Here is a 20958-nt window from a genome sequence, read left to right as displayed (position 1 = left end):
GTGAAGGGAGGGCGTTATTTGGGGTCCAGTTGGTGGTGTAAGAGGCCGAATAGTGGTGGCTTGTCTATGGAGGGCAGTGAACAGGATTTAAGGATAGTAGGTGGATTGCTGAATGGTGGTGGCTTGCAATGGTGTTGATCAAAGTTGGTGACAAGTGGGGTCTTAGCCTTGGGTGTCAAAGGTGGCTAAAGGGCTTCGATGATGATGATGCTGGAAAAGATTGAGAATTTTTAATATTAAGAGCTTTTTCAAATTTTTGTGTTTTCCTCCTTAACCAGTTGAATTTTTTGAATTTTTAAAAAAAATTTTAGAATTTTTAGAATTTTATTGAATTTTTTTAAGTTTTTTTTTAATTTTTTATAATTTTTTATAATTTTATAATTTTTTAGAATTTTTCAAAAAATTTTTAGATTTTGGAATAATGTCCCTTTTCTATTTTCGAATGTTTTTGAATATTTTAAAATTTTTAAAGAATTATTTAATAAATTTTTAAAAAATTTTTGAATTTTTTATAATTTTTAAAATAATTTTAAAATCTTTTTAGAAATTTAAAAAAAAAAAAATGACAGGTTGTTTGTTGTTTGAGAAAGAAAAAAAATTTAGTGGGAGGAAGAAATGAAATAAAAAAAGTTTAGCTTTTATAAGTTTTACATTCTTTTAGAATTTTTATAAATTTTTTAGAAATTTTTAGACTTTTTTAAGAATTTTTTGAAATTTTTGAAAATTTTACAAGTTTCTAAAAATTTTAGAAATTTTTTTATTTTGAATTTTTATTTTTTTTGAATAGTTTTTAAATATTTAATTTTTTTAAAAAAATTAGAAGCTTTTAAAAATTTTTAGAATTTTTAAAGAATTTTTTAAAATTTTTTAGAAAATTTCTTTTAATATTGACATGGCATTAATAATATAACGCAGACTAAATTTTTTCTCACGTGTTAGCATCTTATTAGATGTTAATACCTTGCCAACATTTAGAGTTAACAATGTTAATAGTTAGAGCAAATTAATACATGAAAATATAATTTAAGTATCTAATTAAAAAAAATTTTTAAGTACCACATTAAAAAAAATACAATAATTCAAGACTCATAAAACATTATCCCAAAATAAAAATATTATTTAAATTGCACTCTTCGTTCTTTTATGATACTAATATCATCAATTATTACATAAGTATTAAACTTTTATGTAATTTCTTTCTCAATGAGTTAACTAAAGAATTTCTCAAAAAATCATCTTTTATCTTACTTTGAAGTTGAGTTTGTTCTATAGATGCAATTGAAATTGGAAGAATCAATATGAGCCAAATCAATCTATTAATGAGTAGATATACCTCTAACTTTCCAATTTCAACTAACTTGCTACAAAGTTACAAAAAATGTTGATATTTTTTCATATCTAAATGTTGACACACGTCAACTTTATAATGTCTCAACTCATATGGAAGACATTTTTTCTCTCGGTGAATAAAATCTTCTAGATAAATTTGTCAACAAAGTTGTAAAATTTTCAATATCAAATAATTTAAAAGACTCTCTGAGATTTAAAGATGTAATAAGAGTAAGCAACTCAATAACATAGTCATTTAATCTATGGTTCATTTCTTGTAATTGAGTATCTATTGCAACAAAAAATATATCTACTCGATAATGATGATCAATTGTAACATCTTCTTTCTTATTATGACCATGACTTACCATTTACAGAATATTCATATCTAGAGTAGCTAGGTCACAAATCTCATTCTGATATCACTTGTTGCGCTTGAAGCAATAATCACAACAATACAGAAGCAATAGACAACAATCAATAATAAAAAATATAAAAAAAATAAAGTACACCAAGATTTACGTGAAAAATCTTTCAGTGTAGAGGGAAAAAACCACGGACCACCAGAAAATCTTCACTATCAAATAATAGGTATACAAAGTTCTTCTCTAACTAAAACTAGAGCTAAACAACAACTAGAGAAACAATTGGAGAGATCTCACCAAATAAGTGACTCAACAAATACATCTTGAATTTATTCCTAGAAAGCATCAAATCCGATCTTCACCGTTCAGAATATAAAACTCTGAATCATAAACCTCCTAACAAGGTTTCAACTCAGTCGAACTACGGATCGACGTCCGTTCAACTAACTCTCTTTTTTCTTTTTTTTCTCTGCTTTTTCTGGCTCTTTTTCTTTTTCTACTTTTTACAGGTCAACAGTTAAAGCTAAAGCAGGCATTAGATCATGGTGGTGACCCTCTGACCATTACCACCACTGATGCAGCGACTTCTTGTGAAGTCCCTCCTTGGGATATGAATTAGACCTCTGGAGATGGTATTTTTTTGTTTTTAATTCAAGTGAAAAGCTTCTCAGGTTTCTTCTTCCTCTCCTTGTATTCACTTTTATTATTTGAACTTGATCAAAATTTCAAATTGTGCTACCAATATGTTTGGAGTAATTGATATCTGGTCAAAATTTTTTGCTTTGTTTCACTTTCTGATCATAATTTGACTGTCATGATTCTTTTTATTTGTATTTATTAAAGCTATTTGTCTTATCAAGGTTATAAAACATTTGAGGCATGTCATGATTCTTGTATGGCAGGAGGTGAAGGCTACCCTTGTTACAATGGGATGTTATATGAGTCAAGCATGGGGGACTACAGCAGAAGGATCTATAGCAAAGGAGCTGCAGATGCAACTGAGGAAGCAATTGAGTTAGGTTCGGGTGACAAACTAAGCAAGCATTTTGGATAGAGGATGAAGACCAGGTTGTCTAGAGTCATGATGAGTTTAGGAAACTATACTATCCGCCTTGATGAGGGTATTGAAAGTAAATAACTTAAGCATTTCATATAATGAAATTGCAAAATTGTTTATCAGATACTATTAGACAAGCCTAGTGTTTGTTGGCAGGAATCACGAATGAGTTTGTGCTTTTACAATGAGGCTAAGTGCATAGCTTTTGGCCCTTCACACTGCAGATAAAACATTGTACGCAGAAGATGATCTCCATGATTTTCTTACTTGCAGTGGCTTGGCATGGTTAAGAGAGAGAAATGGATAGGCATCCATACTTTGGATGATCTCCAATCTAGTACATGCGATGCTAATTCTATATTTCCCCAAATTAGTAGTGTTTTAATAGATTTATGTTTTGTGAACCTCATTCGCCTGACCATTTTGAAAGCTTATCCCTTTTTGCCAGGGCGATGGGAGTTCGTCTCACCGTGCCATGAAGGTGTTTTATAACTAGAATTCACAATGCGGTGGGAAGAACTCTAGCATGATGCCATAGACTTAAAAAAATATATTTTGACCTTGAGGATTTTCTTTTTTTTATCTGTCTTTCTTTTCATTTACGTCCCTATTTTATGAGCATGGATTTTCATAATGCAAGTATGTGATCTTCAACTATAGTTATGTAATAAAAATAAATTATTCCACGCATGGAAAGATTAAGTGGTAAAAAATCAAATGTTGAACCATGTCCCTCACCAATACCTCTCATGCAAACAACCTTGTCGGTGGTTGGGTCATGACATGTGATGGCAACTTGCAAAAAGCATATTCTAAGGTTCTCAGTATATTCGCCATATAGTCAAAAGTCATGGTAACCGGCGAATAAAAAGTTTTGAGTATCAAAGAATTATTATTATTTTTATTATTTTATTATTATAAAAAGCTCTTGGTATATTTTATTTTCATAAAAAAATTGTAATCACTAAAATTATTTATGTTACTTATTTGATAATTTTGTCAAAAAAAAAAAAAAAACTGTCTTTGCAGTCGCCTCGCATGTGAAAAGCTTCTTCATTCGGTTTACAGCAGGTTACCGGTCAACAGTCAACAATTATAGAAGTGGTTCCCTTTTTACTTGATACCTAATCCCACGGTCATCACTGTAGTTTCCGTGAAATACCAGATCTCGTTTCCCTTCAATTTCCCTTTAACCATTACAAACACCTATTTCTGTTTCTGCAATTATAGAGCATCTAGTAAAAGTTATTGCTGAATAAAGTGGAAAATCGCCCATCAATTTTCTTTCACTAATCAATCAATTATTCTCAAAATGATCGAAGCACTTGTTTCTTCCATCTTGGAGCAAATCAGAGCTATCACTACTGAGAATGCGCGGCAACAGCTGAAGTTGGGGACAGATGTTGAGAAAGAAGTCGAAAAGCTTGACAGCAATTTGAAGGCCATCCGCGATACCCTTGAAGAAGCAGAGCAAAGGCAAATTGTGGAGAAAAATGTGAAAGGTTGGTTAGAAAAGCTCAAAGAAGCGTCTTATGACGTGGAGGACGTGTTGGATGATTGGAGCACTGCACTCTCCAAGTTACAAACAGATCCTGAATTAGATGTAAGTGCTTCTATTCCCAAGAGGATGAAAACTTCCTTCGTTTCATGGGTTTCTTCTTTTCTTCAAGTTGTTAGGCGTCGTGACATAGGTAGCAAAATAAAAGGAATCAATGAAAGGCTAGATGAGATTGCAAAGGCGAAAGATAGATATCATTTGACAAAAAGAGAAACCAAACAATTTAGACGAGTAGAGAGTACAACTTTTATTGATGTGTCCAAGATACATGGTCGAGATGAGATTAAAAAAGAGATAGTGGAGAAATTGTTGAATGGGACTAGTGATGACGGCTGCATTCAGACCATCTCTCTAGTAGGGATGGGAGGGATCGGAAAAACAACTCTTGCTAAATATATCTTTAATGATCATCAAGTTCGAGCACACTTCAACAATGCAATTTGGGTGTGTGTCTCGGACCATTTTGATCGAAACAAAATTGCGGTAGCAATTTTAAGAAACCTCGACCGAGGTTCAGTTACCAACCTCCAAAAGCCAATTCCCTTACAAGATATTCTGATCAAAATTTGTGAAAAAATCAGAAGTGCAAAATTCTTGCTTGTTTTAGATGATGTGTGGACTGACTGTGATGAAGATTGGGAGCCACTAGAAGCTGCTTTTCAACAAGGCATGTCTGGAAGTAAGATTTTAGTGACTACTCGTAAAGAATCAGTTGCAATGGGGATGGGATCCTCTCAAGTGTTTCATTTGGAAGAATTATCTGATGAAGTGTGCTGGTTAATACTTAGTCAATTGGCCTTTATGAGAAAGGAAAATGAGTTGCGTGAAAACTTGGAGGGTATTGGAAGGGAAATAGCAAAGAAGTGTAAAGGTTTACCACTTGCTGCTAAGACTTTAGGAGGATTGTTGCTGGAGAAAAATACTAGGAATGAGTGGCAAATTATACTCAATAGTGAGATATGGAAATTAAATGTTGCACAACAAGACATTTTCAGACCTCTCTTGCTAAGTTATTATGATTTGCCCTCACAAATAAGACCATGCTTATTGTATTGTGCAATCTTTCCCAAAGATTTTGTTTTTTGGTCAACTGAATTAATTAAGCATTGGATGGCACATGGATATCTAAACACTAAGGAGAATTTTGGGATGGAAGAAAAAAAAGGTGGTGAATACTTCAACTACTTAGCATGTTGTTCTTTTTTTCAGGATTTTGATAAAGATGAGGATGGTAACATAATTAAATGTAAGATGCACGACATGGTCCATGATTTTCTTCAATATTTGACAAACGAAGAAATTGTGTCAGTGGAGGTTGACAGCAGTGAAAATGTGAGGCTGGACTTATCTTCCAAAAAGACTCATCATTTGAGGGTAAATATTGCAAAAGGGGATCAATTTCCTGTGTCTATAGAAGGCATAGAGAAACTACGGAGCCTTGTAGCTGTTGGTGAAGAGTGTGATGTAACTGGTGAAGCCTTGCAAGCCTTCTTCAAGGGAGCGAAATGTCTAAGATTATTGGATTTTTGCATGGGTAGTTGGCGTGATTGTGCAAATGTAAAAGAGATTCCAGATGAAATAGGGACATTAATTCATTTGAGATACCTTAATTTGAGTTGCAGTAAGACTTTAAAAGAATTGTCCGAAGTAGTGTGTGAATTGCATAATTTGGAATACTTGGATCTCTCTGGATGTAGTGATCTTGAGAAACTACCAGAAGGTATAGGGAAATTGATCAAGCTGAGGTCTCTTCGTACTGATCTTTGTGAGAGCCTAGAATACTACCCAAAAGGGATTGGGAGATTAACTTCTCTCAGGGAATTAACCAGAGTCATAGCGAGAGTAGATGGCAATGACGCCAAAGAATTCAGTGTTGGAGATCTGGAAAACCTGAACCTCCTTCGTGGAACTCTTTGGATAGAACCGGTGGGAAATGTGCTAGATGTGAAAGAGGCTAAGAGAGCCAAACTTCACAAAAACGAACATCTCAACTGTCTGGTTATATTCAACAAAGGGCGTGGACCGAGTGTTCGAAGGGAAGACTATATTCAAGCCTTAAACGCACCTCCTGGCTTAACCATAGAGTTCTCAATGCTGCCGGTACTCTTTCTGTTTATTACTCTCTCCAAATTACTTATGTTCAAACTTTCTCTATACAAATCACTTGATAATATAATTATAATTTTATCTTGTGTTTTATAGTTCCAGGAAATATAAATAAAAGACTGAAGCAGAGGAGCTGTTATCCATGGGAAGAAAAAGAGATGATAGGCTTCTACCTCTTTTGTGCTTGCGTTTATTTTTTAAAAAAAAAAAAAAAATTCAGTATTATGTGTTGTTTAAAGCTCTGTAAAAACCTATTGTGCGTCTATTGCTGTACTTGGTCCCTCCTTGTGTTATTGTTGTTTGTATGGATTTATTGTGAGATCTTTAGCTTGCAATGCATTATTTTAATGTATGGACTAATTTATGTTTAATATTAGTAAGGTGCTAAAGTTATTTTTTCTTCTTATATATATTAGTTTTATGTAATTCTTATCTCTAAAAATTCATCTTAATAAATAATCTTTTGTACTATAATAATAAAAAAATATATTAATAATTTAATTTTGCTCATGACATAATATAAGTAAAATTTGATAATATTTTATAATAATGAAAAATACTAACAATTTAGTTTGTATTTAAAAAGAAAGGGGTGAATTCAATGTAGGAACTCTAACCTTTTATTTCGATTTCATTTTTAGTCGTCATCCTTAGAAATTTTTCATTTGAGTTTTCAACTTTTAAACTGGTTTCTTTTTTGTCATTCCTTTAAATAATTTAGTTAATTTTGACAAATGTCCATATATACATACATACATACATACATATATATATATATATATATATATATATATATGTTGCAGCTTACAATCCTACCTCTTTTCTTCTCGGTTTTGTTTTCCATGTTTCTAAGATAATTTTTTGCTCAAACTTTGCTTTGAAGAAATCACTTAAAAGCTAAAAAAAAATCTATTTTGTGTTTGAAATTTCAAGCAAGGATGATCTCAGTCTTCTAAGGAACATCAACAGAAACATGAATCAAACAGGCTGTGTTGTCCATTGCAAAGAAGACATGATTGTGGCTTTTACCTCTTCTTACTTGTAATTATGTAGTAAAACCTATTGTTTATGTTAGCCGATTGCTGTCATTGGAAATCTGTATTGGTATGATTTGTTGTATGCTTGTCTTACGGATGAAGTTAATGTGTATGATGTTTAACTTGATCATCCTGCTTTAAAATTATAGTATTGCTACTATATTTTATTGTGTTGACTAATTTACGTCTAAGATTATTGAGGAACTAATTTACATCTGCTTGAGGCATTTTTGAGAATTGGATTCACACTAACCTCTATTGGTTAATGCTCTGATGAACGTTGAGGTTGCATAGTCGAAGAACATCAACTAATCAAAGTTATAATTATATTAAACAAGCAGGTGAGAAAAAAAATTAAATGAGCCCATCTCTCTGTATTATAATCATCTTCATGACTTCATCCAGTATCAGAACATCAAACAATCTACATAGCAACTATCAAGCATCTACATTTCTCAAATTCCTTCAGGTAGGCAGCTTTTAGACCAATAGAACATCAAGCATCTGTTATTAAATAACTTTGAAGAATTTTTATCAGCAATGGGAACCAAACAAGATAGGATTAAGGAAATGCTTTAAGTATACTTGGAAACAACCAAGAATTGAACACATAAAGCAGCAAAACCATCTTTGAAATTCTAAAATGTCTGAATATACTTATGATCTAAATCTAAAAGCCACATGTTCTCCGACTTAACATCAAAAACTTTTTAATGCTAAACATCTGGTCCTTAAAAGTTTCTTTCTTTTTTTTTTGGACAAATAAGATGGTTTCAAAAACCAGAATGTTGCCATCAATAAGGCAAAAGACATGCAAATTCACCCTGTCCAGCCTCACTCCAAGTCATAAGATCCTGCAGCAGCCAAAGGAAAAATCAGAACCATTACAACAGCAGTAAAGGTCATAGTTGATCTTCGTAAGGCCTGAACTCGAAAAAGTAACAATGCAAAAGTCACTGCCCTTATAAGGTATTACATATACTGCCTTCTATTAAGGATCATAATTGCATTCACCATGTAATCCAAAAAGAATGAAAATACCAAACAAAAGGCAAAACTCAATTGTGAATTCTATCTAGACGAGGAGAGCAGATGAACTGCAGGCATTTTTACTTCTAAGCAACACCCTCATGAAATAGATGGTGGATGGACACAGCATCATGATAGTAATTCAGAACAAATCAGACCAAGAGTAAGCAACTACCTTTTAATATTTTGGTAAGGAATAGTTGTTTACTCTGTGTGATTTGTTCTCAATATCATGTTAATACTGAAATCAACTAAATCAGCAACACATCATAACCTACAAGTTAATAGTAATTAAAGAACATAGCAGGCACCACATCTCACATAATTAACATTACCTGAAAATAAAAATAAGACAATTATAATACTATTTCTTTGCTGCAATGATGATTTTGATAGTACTTGAATAAATCATTATGAGATTGTCATGTATCATGGTGGTACCCAACAGAAACTGCAATAATTAGCCAAAGAAAAATAGAAACTGGAATAATTGGTCAATTACGGCGTTTCTACACGGTAAACGCTGTAATAGCCAATCATCAAATGCAAAACTAATTTGGTAATTACTGCATATGTTTAAGGAAAATGCCGTAATAGCCAGTTATAGAATATATGGAATTACAAAAAAAAAAAAAAATTACCAATTACGGCGTTTTATTCAAAAGAAACGCAGAAATTGACTTTAAAAAAATTTTAATTTCATTGCCGGACTTGCTATTCAAAAGGGTAACATTGAATAAATTTTTTATTCAGGTCAAAAGTGGAACTCAAGCAACCTCCTTTTTTAACATAAGGAAAGCAGTATCCATTTTCTGCCAGAAAACTCAGGTGATGTTAAGCAGTGAAGATTATCAAATGAACATATAAGTAAGGAACTAACAATGACTGCAAATGCCATGTAAAATATATAGGTAATGAAAATTACCATAATTCAAGCAGCCATCATGGCCTAGATGGATTCAAAGCTAGAAGCATGTTCTGTCCACCAGGCAGGTATGCCACATTAGGAGACCTAGCAAGAGTTGCAGCAATTTCCCTAGATGCCTCAATCCTCCTTAGCTCAATCAGCCCCATACCAGTACTTGCAGTTGCTTCAGAAATCAACTTTGCAGCCTCACTTTCACCTTCCGCCCGGATAATAGCAGCCCTCCTCTCCTGGTCAGCTTTCATCACAATGTACTTGGAACGCTCTGCCTCCTGTTGAGCCACCTGCTTCTGCTCCACTGCCCTGGAGAATTCAGCTCCATATGACAAATGTGTAATAGCCACATCAGCTAGCTCAATGTTAAAGTCCTTTGCTCGTTGGGTCAGTGAATTTCGGACCAATGCTGACACTTGGGGACGCTCAGTGAGAAGCTGATCAGCATTGAACTGTGCAACCACAGCTTTCAACACCTCATTGCCAATTGAGGGAAGCACTTTTTCATCATACTCAAGACCAAGGCGTTGATAGATTTCAGGAAGCTTATCCACCTTTTGCAAAAATGCCACCAATAAGACATTAGTCTTTAAAGAATAAACTAAATCCGTGGATTCACCAAATATACATACACAAGCAAAACTAGAATGAAAGCAGAAGTAAGTTGGTCCACAACTCTTGACCACATTGACAAGCTCATTTCATGGATAAGACTTATCATTTCTTAACAAGCAAAAAACAAAACCCAGAACCTTCATTAACCCATTTCATAAAATCATTAAAAAAAAACAGCATGCCCATATCAAAATGCTTTAGTTCTTTATCAAAGAAAAAAAATCTCAAAAATCAAACAAACCCGTTTAACCTAAAGAAATAAAAAGCTTTTTTGTCTTGATTACCTTAGGTCTAGAAAGAACTCGAAGAGTAAGATTAACCATTTGCAGATCCTTTGTTCCAGAAACAGATGAGAAAGTGTGGGGCTTCATACGGATATCGTAGATGAAAGGCTTCTGTAGCCATGGGATCAAAAAGTGGGTGCCTTCGTCCGCCGTTTCATCCAATACTCCCCTTAGACGGTCAAAGATCACAGCTCTTTGGCCACCGTCTACCGTGTACATGGAGGCGTTGAGGACAGTGGTGGCGGCGCCGAGACCCAAGGCGGCACGTGCGAGGTTGGTTAAGAAAGAGACTGCGGCTTGGTTGCTTCCCATTTCTTGCAATTTCGTTTGATTTTGATTTGGGGGTTTCTGGTTTTTATGAGCAAAGTCATCGACCGAGGGTTTTTATTAGGGTTTAGGTAGGTCATGAAACTTGGGAAATTGGAAAGGCGTTGGGTTGGGCTTTTTTATGAGATTTTCGGCCTTTCTGATCCAAAAATTTAAATGGATTAACAATTCGAAGAATCATATTCGATTTGATTTTTTTATATAACATTAAAAAATTTTAAATTTGATCAAAATTTAAATCAAGTCTTTGTTCGACTTCTTGAACTGAATTTTACAAGTTTAATGCAATTCGATTTAACAACTTTTTATTTTTTCGAATTTTTATTTTAACCCGGTACTATTTCTCCTTGATTATTGGCCTCATAGAATGATCAACGACTCAGCCATGTTGAGTAAAAACGAGCCCAAATTTTAATAGAGGTCCATTTCATTAATGGATCATGGCCTATTAAGCTGGGAATCTTCATATTAAGCTGGAAAACGATGAGCCCAAACAAGCCCAAAGTTTTGCAGTCCACTCCAATAAAAATCTTCTCCTTCTGGAGGTGCAGCTCTTTTTTCAATTTTGTCTCAGAAACCCTAAATTCCTAAATTTCAATCCGAAAGGGAGGCGCAAGAATTTAACTTTACGAAATCACAAGAAAGGTAACTTCTTTTAACTTGAAAGGTAACTTCTTTTAACTTGCTTTTCTTTTCTATTGCACTGTTTAGTTACTGATAAATAGCTGAAGCAGAGATAAAAAGAAACGGAATTTTCTTTTCCCTTTTTTTCCATTGATTTCCTAGAAATCAACCCAATTGGCTTACCTTATTTTTACTCCAAACCCGGAGAGAAAATGCATTGCCTATTTTTTTCCTTTTTCTTTTATTGCGATTGGTTGGATATTCTGTTGAATGGATGCTTCTTTGATTTAGTTCTGTAAAGTTTTTATAATTAAGTTTGGATGTTCAACAGTATATATTTGATTTAACACTTGCAACTTGTTTTAAGAAGCTTGAATCTTGTTTCCATGGTATTTGGAGTTTGGACTTAAATGATTACGATACATGGGAAATGCTGTTCTATTCAAATTTGCATAAGCAGATGCCTATAGAATGAATTTGCTTGAGTGAACTTTTGACTCCCCTTGTACTTTTTTTCTCCTCAATATTGGCTTGTTGCTTGGAGTTATGATATTGGATGCGAATGTGGTACTTCTTAAGGTAGATGTTATAGTATTATTTTGGGCATTGCACATGCTATAAATGAGCTTGATAGGATTCAATGGATTATAAATGGATGGGAGATTTACATGTTTTCTCTTCTCTTTGGAAAGTAAAGTAGGATGGCGATATTTCTTGAATAATTATGACTGATGAAGTTGTAATTTCATGGTTATTTTTTCTGCATATCCTTTTTATCTTCTTGAGCATCTGTGATATGAAACTGTATCCAGGCACTCTTAGTCTTTATCTACTAAGGGAAACCCAATCCCAAGAACTTTCTTCTTTTTCATTTTTTTTTCTCTATTTCATCACCTAGTAGCTTTGATTTCATGAATAAGCATTGGCCCTTTGATTTTAGGATACAAACTTTTTTTAAGAACTTTCTTTCCTCAAAATGTTGAAGTGATAGCTGCAATGTCCTCTTTGGATCCTATCCATGTTCCCAAACATGGTACATGTATCAGAAACATTCCACATCCAACATGGCTACAGCATTTACAAATTTTTTTCCTTATTTTGGATGGTCAACAGTCATACCCATGTCTATCTGAGGTGTCTGCAATGCATCCAACCTGGGTATGGATAAAGTGAATAGTTGGATCAATGTGATTCTTCTATTGACTTCTTGGTGCCTGTTAATGATTTTGCTTCACCGGTACAAAAAATAAATCAATAAATAAGTGTTTCTTTATTTTTGTTTTACATGTTTCTACAATTATTGACATAAATTTTACAGGGATAAAGCCATGGCATTAAATCAGATCAGATCATTGAGAAGTGTCATTGTTGCCAAGGAGGCAGTTGCTGTGGGACATCGAACATTTGCTGCAGGGGCTGGCAAAACTAAGAAAGGCTCTAAAGGGGCAGCCAGTGATGCGCCAAAAGCATCAATACTCAGCAAAGAAGTGAAGTCGACAACAGTGGTTGGTGCAAATATACTTAAGGATGGAGCAGACTCGAAAATCATGCCCGATTCTGAGTACCCTGATTGGCTGTGGCATCTGCTTGACAAACGTCCAGCATTGAGTGAGCTAAGGAGGAAAAACATTGAAACACTTCCATATGAAGATCTTAAACGCTTTGTCAAGTTGGACAACCGAGCAAGGATAAAAGAAAACAATTCGGTCAAGGCCAAAAACTGATACTACGATTATTGAAAGTAATTTTTATGAGGCATTATTTCTTTGTCAAGAACGATGCATCCTTTCTTCTGGGATTCCCTCCGTTGATTCATTTGCACGTGTATTGATGGAATAGAAATGAAGGCAAAGCATAAATAATTAAGCATATCTCTGTGTCTCCAAATGCTGCTTTGTTTGGCTGTCCCTTCTAGTTTTTCATTTTCCCTTCTCTTTAGAACTGCTTTTAACGAGAAATAATCTACCATATCCAATGATGAAGAATTGTTGTATGGCTGCTTATTGCATAAAGCTACCATGGTAATTCTTCTATTCAACATTACATTGACTTAAAATAAAAGATGGGAAAGTATTACATATGGCCTTTTATTTTTCTATCAAGACAATGGAGATAATGTACATTATCAGGGTATAAAATCAAATACCACGATCAGATATAATTTCAATTTCAAACCATAAATTAATCAATTCAAATCTTCTCGCTATGTTGTACATTCCCTACATCTCAAGAATAGAGGCAACCACTGGAATCAATTGGTTGTTGCATTCCTCTCTCTCTCCTCTACTAAAATGACATTTATCATGTACGGATACTTTTCACTCGTAATTGAAATTAGAGAAAGCAAAAAAATCCGAAACCGATGGATTTCGATCCGATATCTTAAGGTCGATTTTTTTTTTTTAATCGAACATCGGGTCGAGTGGCATAAAGAAAAATTTGGGATCGGGTTTTAAGCAAACCTAACCCTACCCGACCTGATATATATAACTTATTTTTTTAATTATTTATTTAATTTTATATTTATTTATATATATTAGATATATTTAATTTTACATTTATATTTAAAATAATATTTTATATTTAAAAAATAATATTTTATTAATTTCGAAAAAATAAAAAAATTCGAAACTGACGGGTTTCGACCCACCTAATCTCTTAAGGTCGTTTTTTTTTTTTTTAATCAGGCATCAAATCGGGTCGGGTAATATAAAAAAAAATTTAAGATCAGATTGGAGTCGGATTTTAAGCAAACCCAACCTGATATATATATATAACTTCTTTTTTTAAGTGTTTATTTAATGTTATATTTATTTATATATATTTAATTTTATATTTATATTAAAAATAATATTTTATTAATTTCAAATCAGATACAATTTTATATAATATCGGATCAAATCAAATTCAAATATAAAAATAATAATAAAATTTATCGAATCGAATAATTTAAATTTTATATACTTAAAATTGAATTGAATTCGAGCAAAAATTCGATTGGACCAGTCATCACTAATTGAAATGTTCATTGCATCAGCCATTTGGGCCCGAAATCTTTGATATTGTCATTGTAACTTTTAAGTGGAAGCCACCTCTTCTCGGCCCCATACCCAACATAACAGTGGTGGGTTCAGAGTCTATCATTCTTTAGGAGATTCACTGTGAGAGGTATACGCTTTTCCCTTTTTCTTCCCTTATGTCATCGACTTTTGTCCATCTGTTCCCTTGAATAGGCCTATGGTTCCCATTTGGTGTAACACTGCTCTACTGAACCAGAAGCTTTTTCTCCTTTGCACGAACTGTAAAAGATTTTATGCAGATAACTTGGTTTAGCCTCCTCAATCCCCCTCATTACAGTAAACTCTTTTCCATAAATGAGTAGTTGCTCTGACAATTCAACCTCAACATTCAACAAAATCCAAGTTCTTTGACTGGAGTTTATAAAAATTTATAATCACATTCTTATAGTTTTCTCTATATGTTTTTGTGAGTAGGGTTTGGACAACATCGGATGCTAGTAGTCATCAGTCGATAGCAAACCAGGTTCGATGAATAATGCAGCACGGCAATTGAAAAGCGTTCTCCATGGGCCTCGGTTGAAGGAGAAAAAGCCTAAACGATTAAAGAAATCAATAAATAAGGGTTGCTCAGAAGAAACTTCAATTCCACTTAGAGATTTTCAAAGCCTTCATCACTTCCTAACAACAAGAGAGCGCTTTCTGTGAGGAGTAATCAGTCCAGTCCAATTGCAAAGAAGAAACTTGCTTCAGATATAATGCATGGTGTTACGCAAGCCATGCCGCAGTTAACTATTCCTCGAAGATTCGAGTTCATTCTCAAAGTCATTCGTTTCTTCTTCTAGCTCATTGCATAAACAAAACGGGATTTTCATTGAGAGTGATAATGCTGGACCATCTTGCTCCAATCCAAGTACAATTGAGAAGCAAGGATCAACCAAAAAGGGATTAAGGAGACTGTATTTCTGTTTTGGGGGTTCAGACCTGGCTGTGAAAATCCAAGTTAGCAGGCAGAGGCAGAACCAGACTACTGTCAATCCTGCCATGTTCTCAATCGCTTGATTGTCTCTGGCAGAAGAGTTGGGTCCTGAAATGATCTGAAGGCCAACCACCTGAATCTATGTAAAAGGCAACTTACTGACATGGAAAAAAAATTATCAAGATCTGTAACTTGCTGCCTGTTTTATATATCTAACTTCAGTACTTGTCAGATTAAAAAAACTGCATGTCGAAATAAACTTTTCATGTTTCACTGCAAGTGAAGTAGCCAAAAAAAACAGGTAATGTTTCTAGGCAGTTTGCTTTATGTCATTATGTGTATCACTGCCCTCTTATTTCTCTCAAAGTCTGGGAGAAGTTGACATGATGAATTCTAAACTTGTAGAGAAAGAAAAGACGGTTTTACATGGCAGATAAAAGCACATAACCTTGGATGAGAAAAAGTATAACATTGATCTATAATTAATCCAATTTTGTGCACCAAGTGTATAGTTTTGGGCTTTTGCCAGAAGATATACTATCATAGTATAATTAGCTTTTGCTGCCTAATGTCGATGGTGGAAGACGAAGCCACAAAATTAACCATGACCTTTGGGCCATATCAACCAGCAAGTAGCCAGTTAACCAGCACTTACCCATTAATCGAGTCCTAGACTAGCCCAGTTAGCCCAACATAGATGCCCTTGCCCTTAAGCTTCAGCCTGCAGGCTTTAGCCTTTAAGAGTTGAGACCATGTCGATATGCGCCCAATATAATAGATTGCAATCAAGTCAACCCCAAGCCCAACTTGACAAAAGCAGATTTTTGAGGGATTTTTTTAACATTTGATAATATGAATGAATAATTGTGAATTAACTCTAAATTAAATCATGATGTAATTTTTCCTTTTCCTTATAGTTCAAGACTTGATATGCAACTTTTAAATCTCTATATTTTTTTTATATTTAAGATTATTAAAATTAAAAATTCAATACTCTATGAATAGATCACACAGATATTAATTTTAATTTTCTATTTCATTTTTAAAAAAATATTATTTTTGTTAATTTTTTATGGTGGTTACCTACATTTGAAATTTTTTTTTGCCATGTTTAATTGTTTTTCTAAATGATTGAGATGCTTACGTATATTTTCTAAATTTAAAAAATATTGGGTTATAATATATTTAATTGAAGGTAGGTTGATTAGGGAGGAAAATTGTGACAAATATTTCTTTTTTTTTTTTTTAAACGTAGTAAGTACAAATGTAAAACATCAATGCTTCAATTGTATGAAGAATCTAGCACTAATTAAGTACATAAATGTATAGTTTATATATGAAGCTTCCATGCAAATTAATTCTCTAAAAATTGATCAATACGATTGCTTGCGACCTTGTCAACATGATTCTCTTGAAAATGAAAATGATGGTTATATTTTTCTACTTTATAACTCTTTTATTATTCAATGATAAAATAATAATATATGTTATTATTATTATTATTTCATTTCTTCATTCATACATTTACTTATATTTTTTTAATTTTGAATTATTTTTAGAGATAGTTTGTTATGAACAATAAGATTATTTGTTTAAATATATTTGGATATCCTTTTTTATTATTAACAAACAAATTTTAAATTAATTGCAAACATGTTCCGTTATATATTCATAAATATATTAATCTTCACTATTAAATTCATTTAACTTAAATAAATATATATTCAAACATCATGTCAAATCTAAATCAATCTCGAATAATATTAAAAATAAATAAATAATTATTAATAAAATTAAATTTATTCATATTCGGCTCGATTTGAATCTTATTATATAATTAGATTTGAAACAATTAAAAAAATAAATAAATGATAGTAAACGTCACTAATTAAGCAAATAATTCCTTCCTGTAAACATCATCAGGGTAAATCCACCAAACACGATCTTCCAACAGCCATGAGTCTATTCTTCGCCCTTACCATTGACATTTTAATTCTTTCAATAATTAAAGGGACAAAATTTTCCATCTTTTCAGATAACTTTGTTTGAAAAACACCTCTACCTGACACTTGACCACAGATATATAATTCAAAGGAGGAAAATCTTGTAATCTTTTTCTTGGATAAGTTTCCATGTTATTGCAGCTGTTGAAGCGGTTTCGGTTACCTAGTTTTGCATTTATGAAGCACGCAAGAAGAGCTGACCAAGGTTACTTTGAATCAACGAGTTGAATTTTAGTACACATTAGAAATTTCAAAGATTTTTCCTTGGGGTATTAGAATTCTATTTACAATTGCCCAACTTGGCTTGTAAAGCTAGATTAAGTAAATGAAAACAATTGTCACATTCTTAATTTACTAAACACTATTTGAGTTTGATTTGCAATTGCTTATTGAAGAGTTAAAGTTTTACTATTCAAATCTTTTAATTATACCATAGCAAGAATGTTATATTTCGAACAATTGACTTATTGATAAGTGCGTATTTTTACTCGAAGAAGAAGATTTTGATAAGAAATTATTACTAAAATGATTAAATTGATCGATTTTAATTTTATTTTGTAATTATTTTTTTTATATTTGATTGTTAAAAAATAATATAAAAAAATAAATGTAATTAAGATGAGTATATTTAAATGGATGTATGATACGATTAGATTAGAAGAGATAAAATAAAAAATTTTGAAAAAAACTAAAGATAATTCGAATTGAAGAAAAAATAAAAAAAAAATCATTTGAGATAATTTTGACATATAAAACATAAGTTTATTTGTATATTAATTAGAAGAAATGAATTTTTAAATTTAAGTAAAGCAAAAACTTTTAGAGATATAACACGAAATATGTATATATAAATAATAAAAAATAATATAATTATTAAGGAAATAAATAAAAAAAAGTTATTATTGATAAAAATTAATAATATAAAAAATTTTAAAATTACAATCTAATAAGATTTTTTTTTTTTTTTTCATACAATAAAATCTAAAATGAGATATAAAATTTAATTTATTGTTATTATAATAAAAAAAGGACTTAAATCTCGGAATAGAATTTTTTTTACCTGAAATTTTTTGAATAAAAAATATTGATTTCTTTATATAAGAGTTAAGCAACAAGGAAAATTGGAAAATTGGTATCCATGTGGGGCAAGGACGAGCCCTCGACAAACACATACACACAGAAAAGTCAACACCGGCAAACCACGGCAAACACACACACGCATTTGTTAGACAAATTGCGCTCGAATTCTAAATAAAAAGCAAGTGTCCCATCGAATTAGGTGTTTGACTAGAAATTTATAGCCTTAGTCCTCTTATGTGTAATTGTGTTTGAAATTTCCACAAATTTGGCTTATTTCCGCATGGTTTTTTCTTTCTTTTATATTCAAATTAGGTTTGAATTTTACCTTATTTTCGATGAAGTATAGATAAATTTATCATATTATCAATTAAATTTAAATATTAATTTTAGTAAAATTCTTTTAATATAAATATTTTATTAAAATTTATTTTTCAATTACAATTATAATAATTCTTTTAATTATTATCATTATTAATTTTATTAAAATCAATTTCACCACTCATTTAAATAAAATTTTAATATGAGCGAGCGGGTGAGTGAAAAAAAAATCAAATCACATGATTTTATCATCACCTGATAATAAAAACAAAACACATGATTGTATCACTTACAAAAGCCACATGTCCCACTTTATATTAGGCATAAAAATCAAAATCTTTATTATTGTTATACATGTGAATTAAGCTTAACCTTTCTCTTACTATAACTTCGTTCGAAAAAATGTGATGATTATTAGACTAAGTTTAATTCTTAATTTATCTAGTTTTGATCCCTTTGATATTAATAAATTAATTAAGGATTAAAATACTTGATTTAAAAATGGGTATCATGGTTTCATAGCAACCGTTTCGGTGGATTTTAAAATACTACAATATTAATTAGATCTAATGATTCATATATTTATATCATATAAAATATTTAAATTCATGTATTTATATTATATTTTACATAAAAATTATAAGAAATATAATTTTTTATATTTGTTAAATTTATATATAATTATTATTAAAATTTTAAACTATATCACTTTTATATCTTATTTTCATATTTTATTTATATCATATCATTATATTAAATTTCAAATTATAAAATCTTACGGTAATTGAGTCCCGCACTCCAATCTTTTTAGTGTGTGAACAAGGAAGATTCAATGCAAGCTAAACAAAACTTCGGCCATCTTGTGCCTTAATTGACCGCCCACATCAAAACCATAATACTACTAAATTTTGTATATAATTAGTTGGATTGAAAGAATAAAAAATGGGATTCGAGCAAAGAAACAAGAATCTCAATGTGCTTTAACTTAAAAGAGAAAGAGAGAGAGAGAGAGAAAGAAAAAAAAAACCCAACAAAGTCGACCTTCTCATCAACTAGGTGGCTAGCTTTCTTTGTGGTCTTACTGCTTTTTCTAAAATCAATTTTGGACGGCTAGAGATTCAAAAAATTATTTTAAAAATTATTTTAGCATAAAAATTATGAATGCATTTTTAAAATCGTTCGAAAAATTTAAATTCATACAAATTAAATTTGAAGGCACGCTTAAATTAAAAAGCAAAATCAAATTTTGCAAACTTTTTTTTATAAGCCCTATCATAGCTCATATTGGTGGATGAAATGAAAATTTTTTCTTTTCCTTGATATTTTGAATATGTTTGGTTTCTGAGAAATTTAATTGCAAAATACTGTGAATATATAATCTGGCTAAGACAGGGTATTAGTTATAGCAATTTCCTTACATGTGAAGGAATTATACTCTATTTTTCTTGTTTGCATTGACTAGCTAATGCTTTGGCAAAATTTCTCAACTGTGATTGGTCCAAACTAGCAGAATAATTTGAATAAATATGAAATTATAATCATGATTGAGATCTGGGTGGTTTTCTTGTTAATTATTGATTCATTGAGTTGTATAAGCTTAATCAAAATAATGTTGCTACATTCAAATTTCCAATGCTGATTTTTTTTTTTTAATTAAATGGTTGCTATCACCATAGTTTTTAGAGCATTTGTACGGATTTAACTGACAAAAAAGGTATATTCAGCAGTGTGTGAACACTTTGAACTACTGTATAACAAATAAAACAAATTTAAATAGAGAAGGATCAAGTTGTATTAAAATTTTTTTTATATTTTTAATTATTAATTTTAATATGATTTAATTTCATTCTTTAAATTTATTAAAATTAATTATTAAAAAAAAATAAAACTAAAAAATTTTACATTGAAAATTGATTCTTCTAAATAAGTATATATATTCTTTGATATAATATATAATTATTTCATAAATTTAAAAGTGGATCTATCATTTCATGAGTAAGTATGATATTATATTTAAGTGAATAGATTATTGACACATCAAAAAGGAAAAATATTGAGACAAAAGTGATTAAAACAAATAATAATATTTTTCTTAAGTAAAATCAATTTCATTTTTTTTTTACTCTTTTAATAAATTTTTATATTATTATAGATTTACCACAATAAAAATCTTTATATCCAATTTTAATATATTTAGATTTTTTTTTGGTCTGTATGAAGAATTTGTAAAGTCAAACAAAAACATGAAAAACGCCACGTTTCATGATACTCTGTGAGTCCCCTCTTCCTTTATAAATGCTAAACAAACCCG

The 20958-nt window shown here is 31.4% G+C and overlaps 3 protein-coding genes and 1 long non-coding RNA gene across 8 annotated transcripts in view; 3 read left to right on the top strand and 1 right to left on the bottom strand.

Annotated features, from left to right (window-relative positions):
* The window catches only part of LOC111316572 (prohibitin-3, mitochondrial-like), a 98704-nt gene extending 87996 nt beyond the window's left edge, over positions 1–10708 (bottom strand). The window contains exons 1-3 of one of the 2 annotated variants that reach the window (XM_022918556.2): positions 10300–10708; positions 9407–9954; positions 8015–8306 (exon numbers count right to left, since the gene is read on the bottom strand). In XM_022918556.2, the coding sequence (XP_022774291.1) occupies positions 9424–9954; positions 10300–10611 (843 nt within the window). In that variant the 5' untranslated portion in view covers positions 10612–10708 and the 3' untranslated portion in view covers positions 8015–8306; positions 9407–9423. Of the gene's footprint in view, positions 1–8014; positions 8307–9406; positions 9955–10299 lie in introns of those variants that run through there. The other variant, XM_089753577.1, reaches the window with a different exon arrangement.
* LOC111317315 (uncharacterized) lies at positions 2204–3333 on the top strand. Its single transcript, XR_016333169.1, has 2 exons — positions 2204–2365; positions 2597–3333. It is a non-coding gene; the product is annotated as an uncharacterized LOC111317315 (long non-coding RNA).
* On the top strand, positions 3896–6821 carry LOC111316575 (putative disease resistance protein RGA1). The gene is made up of 2 exons (XM_022918558.2): positions 3896–6409; positions 6512–6821. The coding sequence occupies exons 1-2, from the start codon at positions 4064–4066 to the stop codon at positions 6524–6526; spliced, it is 2361 nt and encodes a 786-aa protein (XP_022774293.2). The 5' UTR covers positions 3896–4063; the 3' UTR covers positions 6527–6821.
* Positions 10709–11117: 409 nt separating the features above from the next.
* LOC111315906 (large ribosomal subunit protein mL54-like) lies at positions 11118–13119 on the top strand. Of its 4 annotated transcripts, XM_022917926.2 has the most exons (3): positions 11147–11271; positions 12364–12487; positions 12569–13119. In XM_022917926.2, exons 2-3 carry the CDS (start codon positions 12411–12413, stop codon positions 12972–12974), a joined length of 483 nt encoding a protein of 160 aa, XP_022773661.2. In that variant the 5' UTR covers positions 11147–11271; positions 12364–12410; the 3' UTR covers positions 12975–13119. The 4 variants fall into 4 exon arrangements, with proteins under 4 accessions (XP_022773664.1, XP_089609706.1, XP_022773661.2 ...); XM_022917929.2 differs by lacking the exon at positions 12364–12487 and having other exon boundaries at positions 11118–11271; XM_089753580.1 differs by lacking the exon at positions 12364–12487 and having other exon boundaries at positions 11140–11293.
* The last annotated feature ends 7839 nt before the right edge of the window (positions 13120–20958 follow it).

This window comes from Durio zibethinus, chromosome 24, assembly GCF_047325235.1.
Source record: "Durio zibethinus cultivar Kanyao isolate XHJ-2024 chromosome 24, ASM4732523v1, whole genome shotgun sequence".
NCBI classification, from domain to species: Eukaryota; Viridiplantae; Streptophyta; class Magnoliopsida; order Malvales; family Malvaceae; genus Durio; species Durio zibethinus.
The sequence above is the reverse complement of the archived record's forward strand: the minus strand, read 5'-3'. Positions and strand labels throughout refer to the sequence as shown.

Bases quoted from the DNA above. Each gene is read 5' to 3' on its own strand.
- LOC111315906 (XM_022917926.2), top strand. From the start codon at position 12,411: ATGGATAAAGTGAATAGTTGGATCAATGTGATTCTTCTATTGACTTCT. The intron at 12,488-12,568 runs GTACAAAAAATA...TAAATTTTACAG, and splicing joins TTAATGATTTTGCTTCACCG to GGATAAAGCCATGGCATTAA.
- LOC111316575 (XM_022918558.2), top strand. From the start codon at position 4,064: ATGATCGAAGCACTTGTTTCTTCCATCTTGGAGCAAATCAGAGCTATC.